We start from the raw sequence: 27762 nt of genomic DNA, 5'->3' as shown, positions 1-27762 counted from the left end.
GTAATCAGCTTAATCAAAATTAAAAAAACAGGTGTGAGAATTGAGTTATAAAGTGACTTCACTTGAGCTGAGTCTAACAACAGCTAGAGCTTTCCCTTCTAAAATAAAAGCTTATGTGAAACTAGATGTAAATGAGGGCAGAAAATAACTCGCTAGCCCGAACTCCCACGGGAAGTGACTTGTTTTACCCTGGCAGAATTACACCTTTTTTCCTATGCAGTGCCATGAGCACCTGGATAAAATGTTACATTTCAGAGGGCTAAAAGAGCCATCGGGTCCTATCAGGTCCTTTCTGCTGCTGCTGACTGACAGGCAGTTTAAGGTGGGCATGGGGTGAGGCATCACAGGCATCCCTCAGCACTTCACTACAACAATAACAGACTTGGTTAAAAAAAAAAAGCTATGGATGGACTGCAACATCTAGGCCAGGGGTGTCAAACATACGGCCCGAGGACCAAAACCGGCCCGCCAGAGGGTCCAATCCGGCCCACGGGATGACTTTGCAAAGTGTGAAAATTGCAGAGAAGACAAATTTCAGGTTGTTCATAATGTTTTGTAAAAAGATAGTTCATTAAATGTGAGCATTTTCAGAACGTACTTGTACTTTTTTGCACTAAAACAAAGGGGAAATTTTGGAGTTGTAGTTATTTATAGGTTATCATGCTGTGATTTTACTGGTCCAGCCCACTTGAGATCAAATTGAGCTGTATGTGGCCCCTGAGCTAAAATGAGTTTGACACCCCTGATCTAGGGAGACGAGAGGTAGCGCATTAACAGTTAAAACAACCGCAACAGCATATGAGATTTAGGGAAGCAATCACAGGCAAACTCAAATTTATCTCCAAGCGTGGCAGGCGATATAAAATAAGTAAAACTATTTAAATAAAACCTTTCCTTACCATTTAAAGACAGGTTTAATCCATCTCAGCACACTACAGGCAACAGATGCAGCGCTCAGCAGAAACGAGATGTTATCGTAAGAAAAATGGGGAGGTGCAGCCTCACTGATGTTCTGCTTTAATACAACATGAAAGTCAAGTTTGCAGGGGAATCTGTTGCACATCTGAGCAAAACCTGAGGAGATAGAGGGCATTGTGTGCTAGCCCTTGAATAAATCCCCTAAACATAGTGCAACTCCTAACAGAAGTAGTGTACATGTTTTCGTTTACTAGGATCAGGTGCTGTAAGGGATAGCTGTGTGAGCCCAACAGATTTACACATTTCTGTTATGTAATCACAGCACGCACATAAATGGTTAAGTATCCTTGTAAAACAGACAATAACTTGATTATAAACATGTTTATTCTGAAAGTTAATTATCACAAAAAAATTTGAACTACAGAACACATCAAATGGTTGCAGGCATCGAAAACATGGACAACTTGTATCTACTTAAATAGAATGCAGTGCATTTCCCATTAAGTCCTCACCGTGCATGTGTATATGTGCTTATGTTTGCAAGTATGCGAGAGGAGGGAAGAAAAAAAAAAAAAAGAGTGGGAGAGTAAACGGTCTTATCAGGGATGTGCAGGTCCAGCCCAGCCATTTTGAGTGTGTGTCACAAAGTGAAAAGAGTGCTAGCAACTGTGCTGCTGCTTAAAGCTGCCACCACCCCCACATGACCACAGTACATGCAGGAACAACTGGCGGACTTAAGACAGGCACAGTGATGATTTCTTTTGTGGCTTACTGACCCACTCTCTGCTCTGCTTCCCCAAATAACAGAGAAAGAAAATCTGTTATATTCATCAAAAAGAAAAGAAAATCCAGAATAAGGTCACCAAACATTATTTCACAAAGGACAGGTGAACAGTTACAAGTACTCTGACGTTTACTCATTCATAGAGAAGCAAAAAAAACAAGACAACAAAAATACTAAACACATTTGTCACATTTAGAGCCAATTGCTGGCTGTACCGAGACTAAGGAAAAGCAGAATACTTGTCACAGATCAGAAGCTCCTACTGAGCAGCCAGTCTCCTTATGTTCATGATCAACGTCTTGCTGTAGTCCTTATGGTCAACGGGCCTCGCGTCCATCAGTGTGACCTTGATCCTGGACTCATCCTGTCGGACAAACAATAAGAAAACCATTTGAATGAAAATTAGCTAGTACGCCTCTGCTTGGATTTGAAAGTTTGGCTCGGCTGATTTCTCTGGCCCCTCCCTAACCGTGACGAAGTAAGCACCTCCAAAGGTCTATTACATATCTTCACACACACTCCCACACACCACTGTCGGCTGAACACACACACTGTACACACAATACACAGGCACCCACTCCCTTCCTCCTTGACAAAGTAGGTTAATGTGAGATGTTTGGACTGGGTAACAGAAATGTGTTGGCATTCAAGTGAAGTCTCACAAAAAAAAAAAAAAAAACAAACAGAGGCAGCTTTTAAAGCCATAACCACCTCCACAGCTGTCTAGACATGAGAAGGTCACTTCTACCACAGCCATTATTCTCTGCATTTAAGCAGAGGTTACACTCATTTTGTCTCCATTAATCCTCTGCAGCTGAAGTGGCTGAAATGTAAATCATCTTCCTTTAGACTGGTGGTCACATTCTTTAAAAATAGCCTGTTTTATATATATACACACTAATTTATTCACATGTATGAGAAACATGAACATACTTTATATAAAAATATACAATAACAGAAAACTTCGTTACAGTCTGGCATATAGTTATACATTATACATCAATACAGACAAATGAACCTGAAATTAAAAACGTATTAAATGAATATGTCACTTCTGGCTACTGTCTTGGTGTGAGTTAGGTAATAGGTACGATGTGGAAAAACAGATTAAAAGACATTTTTATTGTTTAGTTGAAGGAATACATGCAGACCCAGACACACTGAAGGTTCTGATGACTAGAGTTGCTACGGAGAAATGTTTTATGAGCTATTTTCTACAAGTGCATGAGTACGCACATGCACAAGAGAGATGCAAATCAGATTCTGCCATCGGTTTTACATAATTAAACAGATCAACTGTTGGTTGCAATAATGCGCTATGAAACATAGCAATTCAAAGGGAAGGAGAGGCTGTAAACTAGAAAACATTGAAATAAGCTTTGCAAATATTGTAAGAGTAAGAAAATGGATTCAGCACATTTATCTGGCCTCAAGGATACACAGAATGCATTTTGGTGAGCAACACTGAATATAAAGAGAGACTTTGTTTATGAGAAAACTCCACAGGGCAGCTTTAAGTGTTGAAATGACCGTCTGGGTTTCTAAAAGGTCGCCAGAGATTTAACTTTCAGGTTAAGAGATTCGTTGCTCTGTGACTCGAATGTAATCATCAATGCAGAAGGTTCAAATGTAGCTGCCCTTCTCAGGTTAAGCCCCATTTAAAACCAGCACACCTCTGTCTGTCCAGCCTCTTTCACGCACCACTGTAAAAATCACATTCTGGCAGAGGGGAGAGGGTAATCCATCACATTTGTGATTGGAACATGATGTTACAAAAATCTTGTCTGCTCCTCGAAAGTAACAGAAACTTTAAGTTTCTTATTAACAAGTTTCTGTGACTGAATTTCAAATGTAGGAATGATATTAATGAATGACAGTCAGCCCACTAAAAACGAAGGACCTCTTGTTTATCTTAAAGAAAAAAACGGAATTATGAGCAAGGCATTATGATAGTGTTCCTCCATCCATCATATACACTGACAGTAATGGTGACTGTGGTTGCAGCTGATGAGTGGGAGAGTAAGATGAGGTGTGTGAATCTGTAAGCAGAAAACACCACACAGCCAACTTGGGTGTTGATCCACACTTGGACAACCTGTGCTGCCCCCCCTCCTCCCCCACCCATCGCTGCGAGTTTGTACACACACACACACACACACACACACACACAAGTGCAAGAGGAACAGCACATACATAAATTTGTTCTGCTGTGACCTTTTTCTAACAGCTTTAAACTTGCCAGGAACACTGACAGCAAACAACAGCCAAGGAAACTAACCGTTTTATACTCACAAAAGCAGACATTCTAGTTCTTTTTAAAAGCTGCAGCGGATAAAGAATCAACTGGAAATTGGCATAGACACTCATGTACCAACATCTAATGAGTAATTTGAAAATCAGTCAAATCTTCCCTTTAAATCCCTACCATAAATGTTTGCTGTATATTTGATCTTTGCACACAGTGTTACATCACACAGTGGTTCTACCCAGCCCTAGAAAACTAGAGGTACAGCATTGGGAACCACAGCAAACCATTTCACTGCTCTCTACAATCACATTACCACCCTGCACTGAACTTGTAAGACAGACAGGATTTATGAGTGGAAAAAATGCTTTCAAATCCAGCACATTTCTGTTTGAAACTGGGCCTGCAGTGGTCAAGACTGGGCAGGTGCTGCAATGAAAATCCTTGAATGTTTAATATCAACACTTTTCATCAGCATGATGCTTTTGAGACCCTTAAATCAGTTACGATGTCTAGACACAGCCAACAGGGACAACGAGACCTTAATAACAGCACAATAGTTCGAATATTATAGCCCCAAGCAGGCACTCCTGATGTCAGGCAAGTTAAAGATTATGACTGTCAAAGACTGAAGTGCTGAGGGGTAATATTTAAAAGATTGAGTTTTGACAGTAATAACACATTTATGGGAATAAAGTAATTTCACCCACTGACATTTTGAGAGTTACAATACAATTACCTACTCATAATATCACAATAATGTCAATATTTTGAATACCGAAGTACAACTTGGATATTGATTTGTGTGAAAATAATTAGGCAATGCATCACACCCACAGGAACTAGCTGCACATCACATTTGTTTTGACATAAACTAATTATTCAGTGTTGTGATTTAATTGCATCAATTTAACTATATTAAGTGGCATGGCTTTTGGTTCTCAATGTCACCCCATATTTATCCTTAAAAAGGCTCATCTATTTAAGACATATTGATGGCTGGACAAACTTTAATGTAGTTTTGACTTTATCCTTAAGATGACACAAGGCTCTATCAAAAGTGTCTTGGTTTGGCCTAAATTTAGTCAATCCATCCATCCATCCTCTTCCGCTTATCTGGGTTTGGATCGTGGTGGCAACAGGTCAAGCAGGGCACTCCAGAGCCCATTCTCCCGAGCAGCTTCTCCTGGGGGATCCCGAGGCGTTCCCAGGCCAGATGAGATACGTAATCCCGCTAGCGAGCTCTGGGTCTGCCCCGGGGTCTCCTCCCAGTAGGATGTAAACTTCCAAAAGGAGGCGTCCAGGAGGCATCCTGGCCAGATGTTCGAACCACCTCAACTGGCTCCTTTCGATATGAACGAGCAGCGACTGAGTCAAGACCTGCTTTCCCTTCCTGAGCCGCCACATTTTTGTTAATTTGCTTTAAAAAAAAATTCGACTGACAAATTTATCAACTGCGTCAGCTTTGGTACTGTATATGCACGCATATGGCTAAACATCTTGCCAACGTTAAATATAGCTAAGGTGACCTCGAAATGTGCTGACAGTGTCTTAATTTCGTAATTTCATCAGGATCTTCGTGGGACTGAATTACAAATGATGAGTGTATTTGACTCAACAGTTGGGATAACCCTTGTTAGAGAGTCCTGTCAAAGTTTAGGTCTCACTACAGTACAAGAGAATGAATCGGTGTCATTTACTGTTGAGAACCTGTCTCTACAACACTGTAGACATGACAACACGTGAGAGCACAGCACAATTGCTGGCTTGTAGCATTGAGGAGAAGAAAATAAACTGAAAGAGGGGTTTGCAGGTGTCTCTGTTAAAGGAATATGGGGTTTGGAGGCAGCAGCCAATACATGCTTGCAGTAGTGCCATTGGCAGTTGGGATGCTGAGCTGACTATGACAGACACAGTGGCCTCTTCTGTGCGTTGAAGGCGGATGCAGCCTCTGGCTCGGCTCCAGACTTCCTGCTCAGAGTCCCAGCCCAATCAATTCTTTTATGTGCTTCCCTCAAAACAAACCTCTATCTGTGCGGCCTACAGGAAAGAGTGACCACGACTAATCTGTGTGTGCGTCCCTCACAAAGCCACTGAAAATGAGCAGCATTCTTTTTGTTTTACAGATGGTTCTGTCAGTCAAAGTGAAAGCAGGGTAGGATTGTCAATGAATGGGAAACTACCAAAGAGGAAAACACAAACATGTAAAACATAAAGAACTTGTTTACATGTGATGCAATTGGAGCTTATGAAGGAACATGGACATATCCATTGTATTGTAGCAATATGGTCCATCTAGAAAATGAGCTGTGATGACAACAAACCCATAAGCACTTTATCTGACTAGTTACCTTTCATGGTCTACTTACGTTATACGTTTCTAGCTTCACTCTGCTGCGAAAGACAAATGTGTTGAAGTTGGCTTGCTGGAAGACCTCGTCAAAGGCGGCTTCGTTCTGAAATAGAGAAAGATTTGATGGCTCAATTTCAAGGGGTAAACAAATTCTTTTAATCAATTGTCATTTTCATCAGCGTTTCAAGTGCAAAATTAAGTGTCTATATAACTGCACACCGAAAAAATAAAAGACTGTGATTTTCTAAGTAATTACCCCTAGAAGACACAAAGCACAGTAGGTGTCTTTAAGACAGCTTCGTCGCTGCAGGAGCGCGTGCGAGTGTGAATGTTTGGCAGCAACAAAGCTTAAGGTTTAGCTCCTTCCCTGGCCATTTCCTGAGGCCAGTATTATATTCAGGAAGAGGAGTCTCACCGAGTCCTTGAGCTGTCCTAAGTAAGCTGCATTCTGGCCCAGGATGGTCTCTGCACTGTCCTGGAAGCAGGTCACCCACTGGTTGTCCCCATAATCTGCAATGTTGGCCTGTCGGAAAATACAGAAAACAAAAGGCAAGAGTAAATGGCAAGAAAAGTTAGATGAATACACAGTTTAGGTCAGTGTGCTCTTGTTTATATTTTTTTAAATGTTGTTTAAGTTTGTTTGATAAAGTAATTGCTGGATGATTCAATATGGCATGTTAACAGACTGCTCTGCTCTTAAGAAATCATTGCATCCTCTAATTAGCCTATGTCCTGCTGGCAAGCCTGGCAAAACAGTCACTGTGCGCTTGTGATACATACAGTGGAAGCAAAATCACAGCTTATGCTACAGCTTGTGAAGAATAACAATATGTCAACTGGTGAGTGGTACAAAACAAAAGCCGCTTATTTCAGATGCCTGGCTGCAATTGCTCTGTTGCTGACTAAGTGAGTTTTTGTATTTTATGTTTTTGTTTAAGTAATGTTTGTTTGCAAATGAGCTGAGAAAAAGGACCTGTATTAGTGTTCCTTTCCGCACTCTGTAAAATGACTAACAGCACAGTAAGGTTAGCTGCAGCAATTAAATCAACCTAGTGCTGATTTTCACACAACAACTGTAAAAGTGAGCTTCAAAGGTCTCTAAAATTAATTACAAAGAGCAGATTGGGGTAGTGTTATGCTACAGGGAGGGGAGCACGAGGCCTGAGTCCTGGGAGGAAGAAAGATGACAAAGGACAGTATAAAAGGGGAACAGTGGGACAGGGAAATGAGATGGACAAGAGGGATGACACCTATCGCCTCAGCTGAATCATCTGCTCAGGATTAAGCAGGTAGAACAGACATTTAAGATTTAGCATATGTGCTTGTGTGTGAGTGCATGTGTGGCACAGACTTGCAAGTTTTGGGGAACCCAGTGCTGAGTGACTTACAGAAAGGATGAGGCGGTACTGGAAGTTCGGGAACTCTTTGTCGCACTTTTCACAGCGGTACATGCCATTCTGTTGGTCTATCACTTTTTTGTTGCACTCTTGGCTGGGACAGGCCTGGTAAAGGCAATTTTCCTTGCGCAGGTACACTATGGTAGCTTTGCAGGTGAAGTAGTCGGCCTAAAATGGAAAATAAATACAAACAAACAAACCTTTTACTAGATGTCTTCTCTCTGTCGACCCCTGCGATTTGTATGTTAAATGTGTTGACTGTTGAAAATCAGGAATAACACAGCATGAAATTGACATTGAAAAGGCATTTTAAGACGTATATAGTGTTGTGTGTGAACAGCCAGAAAGCAACATTTGTGGAGCAGATGCACATGTTACACTCCCAACCAGAAACCTAATGGCTCTGACACAAATGCAAACTAGTGTGGCAGCTGCAGCATTTAGGTGGCTGCACATAAACAACCTTCAGGAAACGTTCAAAGTAGGCATGGAAAACACCTGAGCAAGTGACATTGGATAAATAAATGGATTCAAGAAAAGTTTAAACATGTTTGCAAATGATTCCCCATCACAATTCCACCGCTAGAAGGGTTTCCTCATGCTGGGCAGGCCCTAGTGCACACAACAGACAGCTGACGCGCCCCAACAGCTGATTGTTTTGGACAGAGTCTCCCACTCCGACTAATCTCAACATTGGCTGTGACAACATAGAGGACACTAGGCCCCTGTACGCTTTGATAAAGGCTAAAAGTGCTTGTTCAGGGTGTGGGAACAGAGCAACAGGCCTGCCACTTTGGAGCAAAAACACAAAGTGCATCAACCGATCATTAATGCCACTTTGTGTTGTGAACACAACACAGACATCTATGAACACAAAGGACTGAAGCACGAAAAAAATATATTTTGAAAAATGTGAACACATCTTTGAAATATTTCAGCGATCCAGTCATCCTGATTTATTTTCACGGTCAAGAACAGTCATTCAAATGAAGTGCATGCATAAATATCTTGCGGAGTGCTACACTGACCTTTACAAAAGCTCTTACTAATATTACTAACATTTGCTTAAGTAATGGCAGACCTGAAATTAAGTCATTTTCAGGGCAAGGCCATTTTGGCCTTTGATAAATAACTTATTGGGCCATCACAAAAAATATAGGGCACCCAGGCCTACAGCAATGATGCAATAACAATAAGTGATGTTAGATTGCACAAAGACAAAACAGTATAAAATCTGTAAGTATGACTAAATGTTAAAACACTGAAAATCATGATTACAGACATACAAATTTTCAGCTGTACATGGAAGACATTTCCTACTAATGATTGAAAATGTGTGAAAAAATATCAATGAAATACAAAGTAAAATCATTACATTAAGTAGTATGTTAATATAATGATCAAATAGCATCAGTAAAATCAATATATCTTAATCAGATGCTGCAGAAAGTATTTCTGTAAAACAGCAGTTACTAGACTCACCCTGGTGTGTCATTCCTGGTTGCCAGTGTTTCTGTCACTGGTACCATTTTTGCTGCTCGTTATCAACCCAGTTCATTTTACAATATTCTTCATTACATTGGCGAATTGCTTGATGTGTCTTATATTTAGATACTGTCTAGTTTAATGATAATGGTACATACTAAATGAGGTTCATTTGTGGTGTTGTAGATGAGGCGGAGTAAATTAGAGGTGCTGCTCTGCACCATGGATTGTACAGCCCTAAGCAACGTCCTGAAAAACTTTAAAACACACATGTATTAATACTTATACTCAAAAGTGTAGTGAGTGTTTAGCTGCTTGTGCTCATCACATAACGCCAATTGCTGTTAGTGTGTTAGTTGTGAATATCTATATTAACATTACACATATATTTGGGGAGTGGGCAAAAATGTGCTTCTGTTGATGTCCAGTGTGACGATGGAGACACTGGGAACCTTGAGTTTGTTTATTTTGCTCCCTATCACGTAGTTTAAATTTTTACATTTCATTTTACGGACACAACGGCCAGTTGAAAACAGGACCTGCCAATCTGGCCATGTGGGTAGTTAACTTTAGAGGGGCATAACAGCCATACCCAGGACATGCATGGCACTGGCTGTAAGGAAAATAATGTATCAAAAAACTGATTGTACTTTAGGGAGATTTTCAAAGTTAATTCTTTCCCCTCTCTCTTCTTCAAGTGCTGATCAGTGCGCTACAGCATTCAACCCCAATTAACTTCCAAAACAGGACAATTGATAATTCATGTCACTTCTGGCAGAAGAGTAGAAGAGTCTGGTAATGGCAGCAACAAAACAAGAGAAAATCATCCTGTTCCAACACAAGGAGCCGCTGGCTATGCTTTTTTTAATTACTGTTTTGATTTACCAACAAAACAACCCAGACATCAACCTCTGCTGCTTTTTCAAAGGAGGTTCAATTAATCAAGTAAATACCTCTTCAATTAGTGTGTGACTGAGCAGGGCTGCCACAGTGGGAAGAGGACAGAAGGACTTGTTTCTCGCCTCTGTCATAAGCCTTTACAAATGCAGTGTCAAGCCGACAAGAGGAGGGTGACCACTTACTGTCAGAGAGGGCACGGGAGCAATGTGGAAACTTGAGATTGTGACACAAAGACTTTGTGACAGGGACAATTAATTGCAACAGACTTTGGTTGGGGAGGTCTTGAGAGGCCTGACCCCCATGCCCGTGTGTACGGGATGTCTCAGAGGGGTTGAGGACATCCTCGGCTCAGCGCCTTTGTCAGTGGCGAGCCTCATCACACGCCATACTGAGGAGGAGCAGGGGCCTCCACAGCCCAGGGTCAAACCTTTCCTTCTGAACAGCAGGGAGTTAATGCTAGGAGAAGCCTTTCACCTGACAGGGAGCTAATGGTTATAGTCAGGATTTCAGGTGTGGAATTTAAGAGAAAAGCAATAGGTGAGGCTGCTGCATAGTAGGCCTCCATATGACAGAATTGCTGAAGTGGCTATACTAATAAAAAGGCATAAGGAAGAGAAATGTACTGTCTGTGACTGGGAATCCTGATGTTCTGGCCACAGAGAAGAGAATTATGAGTGCACCAGTAGCAGGGCGGGGTCACTCATAGCCTCGGGCAGCAGACAAACAGGGACAGTTTTACAACTGGATAAAAATCCTGAAATTATTCAATCATCAAAACATGTTTCTCACTTAATTGAGACTCACAGATGACTGCTGCTGCTGCTCCTGTTTAAGCCATTTATTTTTACATTTTTCTTTGTTTTCTAAGCAATCATGGTCCCTCAAGTCTTCATTGAGCTTCCAAACAAACAATACATGCCCCATTCTCCATTGTCGTTCTCTCGTCTTTCACAACCACAGAAAAATGTTGGTGTCCTTTCACAATCTTGAACATCTATTAAATGTCCTAGTCTTAATGGGACATCATACTGTGATGATGACTAATGTGCAGAGGCATGTTAAATTATGATCTCTGTACAGGTCACATTATCTTCTCTAGACAACTTATACACTTCTTTGAGCACCATTTCCCACAACAGTGTAAATAAAAAAAGGGAGAAATTAAAGAACACACATTATTTCACTTACCCAAGGGCAGTAATTTCACTCCAGAGGGCAAAGAATAGAGCCTATGTAATCTTAGTAATCAATACCACACATAAATGTGACTTTCAGCGTGAACATACACCTCGCTAGGCTGTGAGAGGACACGAACAATAAGAGGATTAATGAGTAGAAAGGGGTCTGGAACCTTAGTGGAATCTGTTTTTTAAGCACATATATCTGGTGGTGTAGATATTTTATATGTCTATGATTGTGAAGATTCATCATGCTGACTCCCAGCTAAAAGTATCTTTGCAAATCATAGAGACAAATGACAAGATTACACTGTAGCAAGACTATACAGAGCTGCAAATTGTACCGTGTGCAAATGCAGCTCGACTGTGAGCACCTTCACATTTGTTGTTTGGGATTCAAAACCAGTCTTTCAGTCTGTCCTTGAATATCTTCAAAGAATCACCCTTGAATAACAATATGTCTGGGGTTACCATATCTTGAATGTTTGAGTGCGTCAAGGCAAAGCTGAGCGTGGGCGTACCTTGTCTCCATGTCCCAGGTGCTCAGTCTTAACGTCAGATAGAGTCTTCCAGCCTGTGTTTCCTCCCCTGCTGCCACCTTTCACCTCCGTCAGAGACTGTCCATCCATGGCATGACCCTCCTCGTCATACCTATGTGAAAGAAAACAAATGCCAGTCACTGCTGATTTGAGTCCAGTCACATATAGTTTAGGATTGCAACTAGCAATTATATTCATCATTGAATAATCATTATTATTCCCTCAGTAAAGTGTTTGGGAAATTGAGATACGCATCTTTTTTCCATGCTTTTTTTATGGACGAAAGCCCAAGCCGACATATTCCTATTGCCTGTTTTGTCCCACTAACAGCTGAAAATCAAGATTAAAGTTTAACGTCACAGAAGACCAGGACAATTAAAAAATATTAGACATTTGAGACATGAAAGCAATTGAATATTAGACATTTTTGCTGTGTGTGTAGGGATGTGCAAAATATTGACCAGAGAATGTGTAAAAGTCACAGTATGAAGTGAAAAACATGGTAACCAAGAGATTTGCATACATGTAAAACAATGAATCCGGTGTGTAGACTTGACAACTCGACATTAGATCAATCAATTCTATAGTGTATTACGATATTTGCCCAGATAAAAATAAATGTAAGAAAGCAGCATATCCACTTGAGAGATTCATAATGTGGCAATGCCGAGGCCCACTTTTGGACGGCAGCTTTATTTATTTTAATACATCTGAACCAAAGCAGGAGACAATACGCTGCTGTTCACATGGCTGTCAACAGACAGCAGGCTGTCCATTTAACAGTTAGCTTAAGGAAAAAAAAAATCTTGTTCCAGGCTGAGCATCCATTTGTGTTTGTCAAAGCAGGGATGGCTCAGCTGAGAGCAAGGCAGGCTGAGAGGCTTGTGAAATGAATCAACAGCAGAGGGACAGATGAGCTGGCCAGGGTCAGGGCTGTTACGGTGATATCAGAAACCCATTTTCTCCCAATGTTCCCGGTAATTCAGGGAAGACAATAGGAAGAAGAAGAAAAAGAGGGAAGGCGGGGTAGAGAGAGAAGAAAGATGGGTGGAGGTAAAACGCAGTTGTGGGGAAAGAAACAACAGTTTAAAACGGTCAGAGAGATCAATAGAGCTTACTAATCTGTTACCCACAAGGTAGAGTGGCACACAATGAGGAGGTAAGGCTGTAAATACGGTGAAAGTATGCCTTGCTCCTGGAGCCATGACTAATTGAAAATATTCCCATTAACGGTTCAGACTGTGGCTAGGGCAACACACAAGCTGCCAATTTCCCACTCCTGCTGACAAATGTGAGCAATTCTTCGTGGTGGCACCAGACTTTTCTATAGTGCACCTGCACTGCTTTGTTTCAATTGTGCCAGCACCTAGTTAGAAGCTTGGAAAAAGATACTCTGACAAATCAAATCTGGATACCATTTCTTGTCATGGCCCAACATCTCTCCTACGACAGATGTGCTACAGGAGAAAATTGTAGTGACAACATAGCTGAGGTGATTAAAAATGCATCAGACTTTAAAAGGTAAGACTGCAGACTGGTAAGGCTTCACAGTCCTACATGGCTGCTCTGGACATCTGATTTGACAGATACCCAAAAGGACTGTAAAACGCTCAACAAGATACCACCGTGACAGTTCCCAGGTTTAAAGCTGCTGCTGTTTTTCTGTTTATCATAGAGACAGCGAGGTGCACAGGAAACAGAAATGGCACGGAAGACAGTGATAAAGGAGACAAAAAGGGGACAAATTGGACCTGGCAGAAAATGTGCAACAGTCAACTGAGAGCAGGCAGATCCCAGCTTAGAGCAGCACAGCTTCAGTGAGACAAACTATCTGCAGAACACCAAGATAGATGACTGGAGGTTGGTAGACATGCATGTGCATGGCATAGACATATCAAATGTCAGTGTGTCAATGAACAAGGACAAGGCAGGAGCAGAGACGCGTCAGATGAGGAGGCATGAGGGGATGATGGGAAAGTCTCAGTAAGCAGTGTTCTCTGCTCCGGGCTAAGACTCTAATGCCTGGGCTGAGAGCGGCAAACACACCACAAATACGATTACTCAATGTTGTGTGCGACATGGTGTTAGCTACTTCATCTGTAGTGACTGGCATGTGGGCAAACGTTGAGCTACCAGTAACTTAATGGAAGCAGCATTAGTAGATTATATTAATGTAAATGTTGATGAATGCATGTTTTGCTTTATTCTCATTTTGGCAAAATAACAGCAACATGTTAATTTTTCTTCATAATGGAAAGATACCGCAGTCGTAAAACCATCTGTGGTAGAGAGCAATGTAGAATAAATGAGTGAGCAAACAGCAATCTAATGTTAATGTCATTCTTACAACATAGGACAGTTCTGCATGCATCAGTAGACTCTCAATAAGTCACAATAGCTGAATTTTAATGAGTTTGTCCTATACATATATGATGAAAAAGAAGCACAAGCTGTTGTTATGCTGCAGCATTTTTCTGGTAAAATGAGACAGAGATGACATCAGAAGGGAAGTTTGGCAGTGGTGACTGAATTGAGCGAAAATGCCTCCAAGGGAAGAATTCCTCACCTTTGTCAGACACCAGTTTCCAAATTTGGTTTAAAAAATTCAGTGCAGTAATCAGTTACTAATTCAATTCAGCTAATAATTAAGCCCTCGCAATTCAGATGGTATTCTTCCACCTTTTTCCCCTAAATCAATACAGCACAGTAAAACATTTGGGTAAAATAACAGTCAATTAAATGATGAGGCGCATCATGTTCACTAGACTGTGTTAAAGCTTGTTTGCTCATGGCTGACATAATTAGTGCCCTAAATATAAACTGTGGCCTGTACATGTGGAAATGTTGGAGTCTTGATAAGGAAGAAGGGAGAAAATGTCAGCTTGGACCAAAGCATGACAATCTCCAAATGTGCTGTTGCCACCTAATGGACAACTGCATTTGCACAGTTACATGGATGAAAATGTGAATGTGAAGTCAGATTCTTGCACTGATAAATTTCACAGAGGAATTAACGGTAGGTTTAACGTCAAAGTGGTATGGGTGCTTGATTATGGCACAAATCATTTTTCGATAACGATTATTTTGGTTAATATTGAGATTAGGATTATTTAATATGATTATGCATCGACTTTGGTAACATTAAACATTGTTTTATTAACGTGAATTTCCTCAAACTTTAAATGTAATTCAACTGAAAAATAAGTAAACTATATCAATTGACAATAAACTAAGTAAATATAAACATTTAAAAAATAAAAAAAAATACATTTCATCCAAATAAATATCAACTATGTTGTAATGCACATGTGGAAAACATGCATTCAATGTATAAAAACAATAAATATAAATAAATTAGACCAAAATGAGGGAGGAGACACTAAACCCCCGTGCCTCCCTCTGGAGGAAGGAGGAGGCGCATGGTGGATGGCTAGGGTAAGGATGCTCCACCACACTTGGATTAAGGTCCTGAATGGCAGACCAGGCCAGTTTCTCAGTTATACTGTTTACAAAAATCGTAACTGAAGATATAATTTGATTAAATTGCCAAGCCCTACAAGGTAGCAACCTATGTCAACTAATCTCAAAAAGATAGTGAGGGCATACAGCACATGCACACACAACAACGCACTGACACATTGAAGACCCCAAATTATCCCAAGATCAAGATTATTAGTGCATAGGGCAGCATTCTTACTTATAAGCATGCTGGAAAGTGCTGAGTTGCACCACTAAAACTCAACATGAGTTTGAGACAACAGCCCACCAAGGATAGACTATTCATTTGAGGAAATCCCAAAGGTCTGCGCCAAGACACAATCAATTAAGACGCCTCCACAAGTAAAACAATGATGTTTCAGCAGCCCTGGCTGTACAGTAAAAGCATATCTTTGTTTGGCTGAGAGAAAAAAAGCTTTGGATTCTTCTGTGCAAGATTAAAAAAAATTATCATCAAAAGATTCACTCAGGGTTTAATTGATTTGCCTCCTTGTTCAGTTTTCCATAACTCACATGTTGGCTTACAGAACAATCATTAAGGGACACACTTCTTGGAGGGCTACCATCCTGAGACCGAGGCTTATCACCAGCACAACAAAACACACAGCTGGCAGTCTTCCAATGAGAACACACAACAACTTTTCTCATCACCAGATATCATCTCTCTAACGAAGCCTTAAAATAAAGATAAATAACTAAGGAGACTATTCTCCTCACCCTCTTCACAGCATGAAGCTGGCTTGGCGACAGCACTTAGATGTCTGCATAACGATCTTGTCTTCACCATGGTTCTCACTTGGCTCGAGAGTAATGAGTCCAGTCTGGCCTCCTTCCATCTGTGACTTTTAAACTGTTCATTAGTGGAAGCCTGCGGACCTGAGGGAAGCCATTGTCCAAGGAGGACCCACGTGGGCCGACCCCTCTCCTTCAGAGGATAAACCAACGCACGGATTTAAGGATCATTATCTCTGGGTGTCCAAGTGAGAAGTGACTGGAGAATGTGGGGAACAACCCTCTGTTCATTACACAGAAAGTGTAGAAAGCCCATGCAACAGCACGGATGTGGAAACACGATTCAGGACTTCATGCTGTTCAGGTAAAAGAAGCAGGCGATCCAGGAGTCAGAGTGCTGGTAATACAGCATTTACTATCACTATGTAAAAATGAAATAATCACATCACAAAAAAATTAAATAATTTAGCAGCAGGTGACAGTGATTGGCATTCTGACAAATAAAACAAAACAAATACATTCGAAGAAGCCAGAGGCTGGTGCTAAAACTATCATCAAGAAACCGCCATGAGTCAAGACATCTGATTAAAGAGGGACATCGGAGCATATTTTGTAATTTGCCTCTTTCTCACCTGCAAAGTAGAGTCACTGCTGTGTGATTATATGGAACGTCTTCTAATTGTGTATAAATACTCACAGCCACATTTGTCAAGGCAGAATAATAGACTGCCTTGGACTTGTCACAAAATAAATTTGAACTATTTACTGTCTTTTATTCCTCTGTGCAGAGCAGGCATTGGTAGGTAAATAAATGGAACCCTTTGGATGCAATCGATTGGATCTCCACTCACAAATCGAGACATTTGCCCTCATGTCAGAGAGGAGGGGCAGACCTGGCCTGTTTAAGTAGATTTTTAAGGCAGACTGATCAATCAGTGTGCCACAGTACTAGAGAGAGGTCCATGTGAGCACTACGGCATTTATCAATCATGTGCCAACCAGTACAGCTTCATACAGCCATCTGTGTCCCTATAAACTTTGACGTCAGACACTGACCAGGTGATGACTTTGTTTAAAAATAGATAACAAAAACAACAAAAATGTCACCTCCTGCAAAGCACATACATACATATAGTGCAAGCTTATTTTTGGTCAACCCAAAGACTGGAGAGTGGAAAAGGAACTGAGGAACTGGCAAATGAGCCCAAAGAAAAGAGAAAAGCTCGAGTCAAATGTTTCTCAACTCCATTTCAAGAGAAGCCAACAAAAAATCTTCAGGGAATAGAGTCACATGCCTTCATTTGTTACTGATCTATCCTACAGCTCTTGGCTGCAGTGCCTCTATATCTTTGATATCTTAACTAATTTCCACGTAATGCTGTGTGTTTAAGTGAAAACACAATACACACACACACACACACACAAAGAGAACAGAAATTCTACAATCAAAATAATCACACAGAAATTAGTCTGGATTTGATTTCATCTCGAGAAGCGATCAGGGGAGTAAAAACCGCATTTCCACAGATTAAGTGCGATTTCCATTTATATGTAATGTTTCATTGTGGCACCCCCCACATTGTGGCTAATGGGGGGAAACTAATCTTGATAATGAGAATCAGAGCATGCTTTCTCCCAGCTTGGGAAATGGAAACTCGCCATTTAGATGCTTTGAGTTCTTCAATTCCAAAACAGTAATACTTGCATCTGAGACATTAGCTTCCAGCAGGTGATATAAATAATAGAAATCCCTCTGGTGCTTAAAGTATACCATGTTTCATACCTGCTGTAAAAACACTTTGTCATGACTGTACAATTGCTAGAGCATATAAGCATTTTTCTGCACGGCATTATCTATGAACCTCAGACTGACTTACCAGCCTCGGAGCTTATATGCCTCTGGGATGTCTGGGTTGACCATCAGGGTGCTGCTAAAGGATGCAGAGAGGGACCGGCCTCCAAAGTCTGAAAGCTTTGCCCCCTTAATGGCTACAATGGGCTGCCCCGAGCCATCAAACTTTTCTGCCTACACAAAACAAGAGAAATGGACAACATGCAATTATTAAAACTTTGATGTTACTTGTATTTGTTTGGATTTAATGCCTTCGGTTTCTTGGTTCATTAACTTACATGTCAGTACTTTGTACAGCAAGAATCTAGTGTTACTGTGAGGCTGTACAGTGGCACTTTGAGCTGAATGCAAAGAAGCTCAGACAGACAGCAAGGTCTTACTTTTAAATGCAGATTTAACATTGTCAGTACACACTCATGTGCTGTCTGAAAAATGGCCAAGTGATACAAGTGAATTTTCACTCGGACTAAGAGAGAGTTTGTCTCAAACTCTGTGTATGTTAAGTGTAGCCTTGAGATCCACAAATGCCTGTTTGTAAATGTTAGAAAGATATTATACAGGTAATTGTAAATTGATTAAAAGTATTTTGTGAGCTTACAAAACTTTTTTTGTATTTGTGGAAATGTTTTATATTTCCAGATCATGCATTTACACGTGTTGTTGACACACAAATAATGAGATACATCTATTTCCATACAACTGACAACTAAGAAAAAGGGGGGCAACAGTAAAGAAAGCCTTCAGAGATGGGAGAAACTATCCAATACTTGCTTTTTGGGCATGGCCATTGTTCTTTATAAACTATACATCTTGCGTACCTCAGCAAGTCCCTCTGGAAAAGGGTTATCTGTCGAACAAACAAACCGGGAACACTGTGCTTCTTGTCAGGAGGAAAGAAATGGTGGCAAACTCAGCACAGTCCCTCTGAGCCACAGGTAAAAATCAACTGCAGGAGGGCAGTTACTTCATCATCCCGTGACAGGGAATTCAGTTAACAATTTCAACCACATCCTCCTCCATTAAACAATGCACACATTGTTAAAAGGTCTTTGACTGTAAAACAACAGTGAGCAGCAAATGTGTGGAACAACCTTTCTCTGACAATGTCGCCAAAAACTGAACAAAAGCTTTATAAAAGCTTTGTGTGATGCAGGTGCTTGTGCCATTGTGCTCCCCTGCTGAATTTGTGATCGAGCTTCAATTTGGCGGTCATTTATAGTAAATCGTCTAAAACCTCCGACATCAAAAAGATACAATATGCAAAATGTGGTCATAATTATATTTTAAAACATTCAAAAAATGAACAGGACTGACGTTACGTCAAAGATGTCCAATAATAGTCTAGTATCACTAGACAATTTAGGTTACAAGGTTTGTTAGAAGAGGACGGTAGGGAGGAGGAGGTGAAACGCGGTCCCCTATCTATTTGGAGCCGGTGGACAAATTTTACAAATTGCACTGATTCGGTCTCTCTTCTCAAAAGCAGTTGTTCTCAGATGATGATTAACATCTGAAAAGACAAGTGCTCTGAGAAGAAAGCTTAACCATTAAAATATGTCTATACATTATGAGGCTGGCATTGATTTTCACCGTCCGTTCAAAAAGCTCCCCACACCACATGTTTTACTCACTGTCTAATGTCTATACTCACTTCTTCTCCCCACAGTGTGACAGTCACCACTTTCCCGGACATGTCCATCAGACCGAATGTCCTCTTGGAAACCTCTTTGTTGGTCTTGGTGGTGAGGCGGGACACTTCGTCCACACTCTTACACACTCCGATCACATCTGTAATGGAACACATGAATCAGGGTTGCACATTAGCAGGAGATGCTGGATGACTGATTCACACTCTCCAGTGAACATTGTGTCATATACTAAATGACATTCTTGAGAAAACCACATATGATTTAATTTTCCAGAAACACAGATTGTTCCCATATAAATGGCATAAATATTGATCAGGTCACTCTAGGTCCCATGGTTGCCAGCACAAACTGGCTCTTGGGAAATAAGTGATTCACTCATTTCAAATCAAGTGTGAGGTCAGTGGCCTGTGTGCCAGGCACTTGCATCCATAATGTAGGAGAGAAACCATTAAATAAACTTTACTTGTTCCCACCAATGCAATTAATCAAGCGTACTTTGTTGACAAATGCAATCAAGCATAATAGATGTAGAGCCATTCATTTGTAAAGGTGCAAGAGTGGCATCAACAATACTACTCATCATCTACAGTATAAACCCACAGAGTAACGGGATGTTAAATGGATTTAACCATGATGCACAAAACTTACCGGTTGACTGTATGCGGGAGAGAAATTACTCAAACAGCAGTAAAGCCGCAGTCTTCATTAAAGGAATTACAAGCAGACTCCTTATTATTACTTCATTTTACCTGTGACAGCAGGTTCTCATTTTCTCATTGGCTCTGCCATGGGGCCCACAGTCAATCTGCACTACAGGCTATTACTGTCATCAGTATTATTAATACCACTTTTATCTCTCTGCTCGTATACTGTAATTACCTCAACCTCCCAGCATATCCGGCTCTGCTTTCCGCTACAAACTCTATCCTCTGCTTATGATAGCTTATTATTGGTTGCTTGGGAACACTTCAGTAGGATCTGAGCTCTGAACTTCAATTGGTTGGTTGGTTTGGGCTTTCCACAATACACAGTGCTTAAGAGAATTATGATGTGTAATACTTACATATATAACACTTACACACCGGGAATTATAGAGGACAAAAGCACTAGACTTTGGTGCATAGTATATTCACAGTGACATTATCACTCCCCTATGCACTGTGTCACACAACTCTCTGTACATTTGTTTAGAGCAAAGAATACATAAGACAACATCAAAATCTCATTTAATGGGCTGGCAAAATGTGGCCTCGATTAAAGCAGCTCACACTAGACAGATCATCTAATTCCAATAGTGCAGCACAGAAACAAAGTGAGCCTTGAGCTCTGCCCCGAAAGGGTTTACACGGCATGGTTGAGTAATAGACATGAGACAGTGTGTAGTAGGGCATGACAAGTTTCTCAATAGCTAAAGTCTAAACCAGTCTCAAGTTAAGTTTTAGTCTAACTACCTACGTGTATACAATATTCTACACTGTAAGATAAGTCTGTTTAGGACAGTTTTCCCAATCCTGGTGTTGGGGACCCACTGTCCTGTATGTCTTAGGTGTTTTGGAGCATGGAACCACCTGATTCAAACTGTATGCACTGTATTCTGTCTACTATAAGAACCATTAAGTATGCCAATTCCAGCAGACTGTTCACACTAATGTATGCTCTAGCAACACATCTTCTCTGCATCCCAGTATTAATTGTGACATGGTCCGAGTTACAGTTGAATGAAAGTTGTTCACCACTAATGTAAATCATCATCATCTGTTCCACTCAATGTATTTTCCAATGTCATTTAAAGGTAAACTATGATTATTAAATACTTTGATTTAAAATGATTTCTACAGCACATTATGCATGTGAGTTGTTCCTCTTAACTGTACCTTAATGTCCTGCAGGTTCCTGAGGAGCTCCTGCTTAGCATTTACTCCCCAATAATGATGCACGTATTGCAGTTATATTTTGATACCACATCCGCAGAACGAATGGGTCGGGTCATAAAAATTAACACTCTGATTACTAGTGAATGGGTTGCAGTGGGTGCAATAACACTGCAGTAACCACCCCCCCACAACAGAAACAATGAGCGCGTCTCCCCATTGAAAGATCTCCTGTGTGCAGCAGCATAATTTCATAAATTAATTTCATAAATTATTTAAATCTCCAAACAGAATCGTTCAGGATCTAATGTTCATCAATGTTCTGTGTTCCTCTACACATCCTAAAGTTCACACTCACAATCCAGGTTCATACAGTGAGATTATTTGGAGCAAAGCTGCATCCTCCTAATAAATCCTGAGCTCCATTAGAACTGTCCAAAACACTTATTTCAGAGGCAAAACGTTTAATTGTGTTTCCCCTGGAAAGTTTCTTCTGTCCTGTCAAGTTTATAGTTTTGCTGCTTAAATGTCCTTTAATATTTGCTGCAGTGACATTACAGCACGCACAGCAACGTTGACAATTACTGAAGGCACCCTTTCTAATCGCCAACCTTAAATCGCTGTAGAAAACAGTCAGACAGACTAGAAACAAGAAAGAAAGCTCACACTGCTAAAAGTAATTTAAAAGGACATACGGCCTACAGGGACCCATAGAGCCAGAAATGTCCATGTGCGGTTCCCTAAACTGGAGAACATAATTCATTACTGTGGGTGGATGATTTATGCTTACATAATCTGCGAATCACTACACTAATCACTACAGCGCGCATCACTATCCTTAATTATTTTATCCAACCATGATTCTCACCAGCCACACTGTGGTGCTAGAACAGTCTGCCTCACGGCCCACGATGCAATACATTTTGGGGCAATTGAGTATGACGAGTGTGCTCACAGCACATATTTAGAAATGTTTGCCTTTTAAATGTTGTTACGTATTGTACGTGGAGGGTTTAAAGCTGACGGTTTCACTCATTTATTCCACCCACTGGTTCAGTCTATAGATGTCTTTTAAGCACCTGTAATAGTTATCAACAGCCAAAAAAAACTTGTGCTTAGAAGTCTGCAACCTGAACCAAACAATACATGAACAATCAGGAGATTCATTCTCTAATAAAGTCATCAGGTTTGAGCTTGCCCGAAACTGAGGGCTATGTGTAGGGCTTGATGTTATATTCCTGACAGCATGTCATGTCTTTGTATATGTAGTTTGGGCTGAAGGCTGTTCAGTGGTTTATCTCAAAATACAGTCCAGGACCATTGTAAGAACCTGGTTGCAGTTGTCTTCACTGGCACAAGTTGGGTTCAGAAATGCCTGGGTACATTAGCATTACTAATGCTCCTTACCAATAATGGCATCTTTGTCTCTGTTCTCCAGGTCAGCAATAGAGACAAAGTCGCACTGCACCATGGGAACATCGCTGCTGTCTTCACAGGGAATGACAGTGGACTCTCCATTGAGCGTCATCTCGTAGTCATTCTTCACTGATGTGTACTGTTTGTTGGCAATCTTCAGGGAGCCCTTGGAGACGTAGTAGACCTGGCCCGTACAGATGGATGAGGCACATGTTAATCAGAGATCTGGGGAGTAATTCACCTGACTGAATGGTGCAAACAAGATATGACTTCAGACAGTCGGGGGGGATCAACAAAGGCTGGCAGATGATCTTAAGCTGCTTACTGTATGGGTACTGTGTGTAGCCAGATGACTCATTCATAGTCTCTGTGGTTTTAACTCACAAAGTACTGGCAGCTGTTGCTAAAGCAGTCTGCAACCAAATCTGTCTTCAACAGCACACTAAAACACAGTTTTGACAGATAATTGGGACACACTGAATCATTATCTAGAGGAGCATCTCACCTTGCCAACCTCAATAAGGCTGAAGAATTTGTCCACCTCTTGGTTGAATCCAGTCACTCGTATCTCTCCCTGTAATAACATGTAAAAAATGGTTCAAGTATTCCAACACATTTCTTAAAAATCAACAGTGGGACCACAATAACACTCACACTCTCATCCACAATCTCCATGGAGAAAAGTTTGCCATCGCCACGAGAGTTGCTCCATGTACGGATGCTGCTCTTGTTGGTTACACGGGCGCGGACGGTCCACCTACCAGACAGACACAGATCTCAGGTTATTCATGTCAATGCACATTTTCACAGCACCTCATGGACACTGAATGCAACTCCACATACACATTCATTCATGGCTCTCGTGGTTCTTTGGATGAATGTTAAGGTGTAAAGACAAAACTGGACATGAATCATTTTCTTGCCTCCTCTGCAACAGACTTTTGAGGGACATTCTGATTACTCATAGGAGAGAAAAGCACAGGTGTAGCTAATGGCATTAATGATGGCTACATTCAGGTGTGCCAGTAGGACAGCATGAGCCCTGTACTGGCAGTCCACAATAGAACCTAGTCGTTCATCATCGGTAACACCTGTGTTTGGCAAATCGACATATCCTGTGAGAAAGGGCTATACTGTGAAACAGTGCAGGGAGGTTCAGGTTTTGACACTTTGTGTCTTTGCAGCAAATGTCTATATCTTACACAGTTATTCACAACAGTGTCATTTTGTAGATACGGTTTTAAGGCCAACTCTCACCCACCAGACTCTTCCTAACATCCTTGTCATAAACAACAACTACAGTCTGTTAGTCAGAACACTCTGGAACCTGACCGATATTACATTTTTAAGGACAACATCAATATTCAAACATAACAATTCAGATAAATCTGCCTATAGCCTTTTACATTCACACATTTTTCATGAGGATTTCCCTTTTTTAAAACAAGAATTGTGACCCACAGGTTTTTGCTGCATTTTTCATTCATTTTTTTGTTTTCAAGTTTGTCGTTTTGAGGATAAATGTATGTAGCGTTGTATTGTTACTGTCGCAAACATCGGGCTTTTGAATTGCCATTACCACTTCCCACTAACTGGCTAACACACTCACTTGGACTGGTAGGGGTTGAGGCTGGCGATGGGCACAACTTTGGAGCCGCCCCCTGGAGTACTGGGCATAGCAGATAGGGCTTTCTTCCCAAAGTCTCTATTGAAACCTCTGTTCGCTGTTGGAGGAATGAAGAGGGAAATAAATGATCCATGAAGAGCAGTGATGGAGAGAAGTCAAGAGAGAGACACATGCATTATTCATCAGAGACGAATTACAAAAATCCAATTTCTTTGGATTGCGAATGCTTGATCACTGTAATTATCTCACTTCATGAGGGAAGTTTCATCAAAGAAAATCCTAATGACTTAAAGTAAATTTACTACCGTTGACTCTCAAGTCGGGCAAAGAGGAAAGACTTGAACAGAAAACCAAAATCTTGTCAAACCGAGCTGCTGGAGATACGTGATCCAGCGTTTCAGTGAGAAAGAAGATTCACATTTCACAGAATCAGGGCAGAGTGTGAAATGCTATAACAAACTGAAGCTGCTCTTCCCCAGGAGAGCGGTGCTGCCTGACTTTGAGATTTTCCGTTTGAACAAGCGCTGCACATTTGATTTGTGTGCGTCTCACGCGGAGGATTAGAGTTCAAAGTGTCCACTTAAGTCCTCCCACTTTGCCAACCACTGCACTTCTGGTAATTAAGCCCCCAGATCAAGCAGCACATACAGAGAATTGAACAATGACTGTGCTGATGAGGAGTGAGCTCGCCACAACCTCAATTGCCACGTGGCAGATTTAGAGGGATGAATACCTGCTATGACATACATTAGAAGACAGTAAAACCCTTCTGACAGCTGGATTCCACATCTCTCCTGGTCCAACTTATTTGCTATGCAGCAATCCACTGCTTATCTTTCACATATACAACTGCCAGTGTTTGAAAAATACATTTGCTTGTTCACTGGGGTTAATAAACACTCTCCAGGTAGTCTGTGTTGATAGGTATTTGTTTGTGTATCCACAAAAGAGATAAACACAATTATTAAAATGCACAGGCAGAGACAGCTACCCATCAGCCCAGGCTCAGAGTTGTTAAAGTTTATGATGCCAAGTGTTCACATGAAGAAGGGGAACTCTGGAGAATGAGTGTCAATACCACTGTGGGGAAAAAAAAAGAAAAAAAGAAAGGCTTGAGAAAGCTAAAAATGAAAATGTTTCTCAACGGGGCTGTCAAAATTACTCATGTCCTGTAAATCTGTGGGTCACCCAAATTACAGAAAGCAGCAGAGAAATGCCGCCATCTGGTGGTTATTTATGAGCTATTCATGGACTGCGTTTTTCTACAAAAATGTCAATTCTGAACATTCTCACTCAAGAGTTAAAATAAAAACTTGCACCAACCTTCGTTTCTATTTTGTGGCTGTAGTGGGGGGCGGCCTTCAGGGTTTGGCACTGGCTGCGGGCCTTTATTCTGAGCTGCAAGTTGAGTTGACATTATTATTTAGCCTGCATAGGCACTGCAACCCATTATATAGAAATGTCAATCTCAAGTCATAAAAATATTCACTGAGCACTGCTTCAAGACAAACATTAATTATTCAGTAAGCAGCAGAAATGTGTTTTGAAGCCTTACCCTGATTGTAAGGAATAGGGTCACCTATTCTCCCAGCAACATCTTCAGCAGGCTTGATGACATCAATTTCCAAGATGATTACCACTCGTCTGTAAGAAGACATTGCCATAAACCTATACCCCTCGCCTTCTTTGCATTTAGTTTTGGTAGAGAATTATAGAATACGCTCACAACCATTAACATAATGTACAGAAGACCTGCATACCGTCCGTCCTTCATTATATTGGTCACATGCTTCTTCAAAATGCAGATGCAGTTCGTGGCCAGCTTGTTTTCGTCAGCCATGAAGTTCAGCTGGGTTGAGAGCATGAAAGCTGAAAAGTTAGAAAAGAAAATTCAGATAGTGGCAGCCTAGGTTCATTAAACTAAAGGGCATCTAGGAAAGCCAAACAATGCACATTATACAACCTCCTTGTATTGCACTACCCACATAAATGCAAATCGCATTCGCCTTTTAATGAGATCAGATCTACTGAGGGGATCTAAGATCTAGAAAAATCTCAAAGGATAGTTTACTGGCAACCACATGAATATTTGTTCTTAAGCAATCAAATTATTTGCACTAACTCAATGTGCGCATCACATTGGATTTAAATCTACTTTTCTACGTCTATGTGATGACTGCGTCCATGCTTTAAAAAGAATGAATAAATAAAAATACAAACTTACAGGACATGGAGTGCAGTCCATCACTCATCATCACCCGAAAGCGAGCCAGACCATTCGCTCCATCCATCTTACGAATGTTCTGAAAGGCGATACATGAGGGAAACGTATTCAACATAAAAGGTTTGTCTGTCCAGGTATCATGCACACCTGGTCATGTGACAGCATTCATTGTGTTAATTTTTGATGTATGGTGCACTGAAAAAAAAAAATCTAATTACCCACTATTATCAGTTATTACCTACATTTGTACATTTTCTGCTGTCTTTAGTAAATACAACTCTAACACAAGCACAACTTGTCATCGTTGCATCATGTTGAATATGTGCAGAGCGGAACAGAGCTGCTAACTGCTCATACTGTAGTTTATACTGAATCATGTTTCCAGTGTGCAGAATGCTTCTTAAATCTCATTCAAACAGATGTGAGTGCTAAATAACTGTGTGAGGATTTGTGCATGTGGTGTCAGTCTTAGTTTTCACCAAATACAGGAAAAGTTAGCAGCTGGACAGCAACATTCAGGGCGGATTATGTGATCCTAGATTATTTGTTACTCACCACCAACTGAAGCACTGCATCGTCGACAGTGTTGCCATTTGCCAGAGCCTGAAAACACAAATCAGGACCTCACTTACGCGATTCATGGTCGATATTTGACACAATGCTTTGCCTGAGAAGAGTTAAACATGAGTATTTATCCCACAGCTGACTCAGCTTTCATAGCTAACATTAATTAGCTCAGTTTCGACTGTGTGACAACAGAAGTCCAGCGAACGTTACACTTAAAAAAAAAACACACAGCCGTTATCAGTGTTGCTAATATTACATCAAGCTAGCGGAGACAACGGTTCGTCTTAAAATCACATTAAAAAAGCAAACAAATGACTGCCAACTTCTCTAGCCGGACAAAGACTGCCAATCAAACTCCAACAAATCATCTTACATTTCGGCAGTTTCTCGTTTTTAAAATCGTGTTTTATCTTATGGTTTGTACCGCAGAGATTAACCTTACCTCTATGGCGCCTTCTGTGAGCTTCGTCATGTCTGCGAAGAGGTGATTTAGCAACAAAAATACAACTTTTCTGATATGTTAGCCA

The 27762-nt window shown here is 40.8% G+C and overlaps 1 protein-coding gene across 1 annotated transcript; it reads right to left on the bottom strand.

Annotated features, from left to right (window-relative positions):
• Positions 1–1284: 1284 nt before the first annotated feature.
• On the bottom strand, positions 1285–27762 carry rpa1 (replication protein A1). Its single transcript, XM_070829079.1, has 17 exons — positions 27678–27762; positions 27224–27271; positions 26669–26747; positions 26205–26313; positions 26000–26088; positions 25768–25842; positions 24427–24541; positions 23472–23574; positions 23323–23391; positions 22809–23001; positions 19533–19669; positions 17907–18055; positions 11782–11911; positions 7689–7865; positions 6716–6823; positions 6317–6403; positions 1285–2066 (listed from the first exon to the last, which is right to left on the bottom strand). The coding sequence occupies exons 1-17, from the start codon at positions 27705–27707 to the stop codon at positions 1962–1964; spliced, it is 1803 nt and encodes a 600-aa protein (XP_070685180.1). The 5' UTR covers positions 27708–27762; the 3' UTR covers positions 1285–1961.

This window comes from Pempheris klunzingeri, chromosome 4 (assembly GCF_042242105.1).
Source record: "Pempheris klunzingeri isolate RE-2024b chromosome 4, fPemKlu1.hap1, whole genome shotgun sequence".
Lineage (NCBI taxonomy): Eukaryota > Metazoa > Chordata > Actinopteri > Acropomatiformes > Pempheridae > Pempheris > Pempheris klunzingeri.
The sequence above is the reverse complement of the archived record's forward strand: the minus strand, read 5'-3'. Positions and strand labels throughout refer to the sequence as shown.

Coding starts and splice junctions, on each gene's coding strand:
- rpa1 (XM_070829079.1), bottom strand. CDS start 27,707: ATGACGAAGCTCACAGAAGGCGCCATAGAG. Junction 23,575..24,426: donor CTCAACCCCTACCAGTCCAA/GTGAGTGTGTTA, acceptor TCTGTCTGGTAG/GTGGACCGTCCGCGCCCGTG. Junction 18,056..19,532: donor TCACACTGTGGGGAGAAGAA/GTGAGTATAGAC, acceptor TGTTTTGTGTAG/GCAGAAAAGTTTGATGGCTC.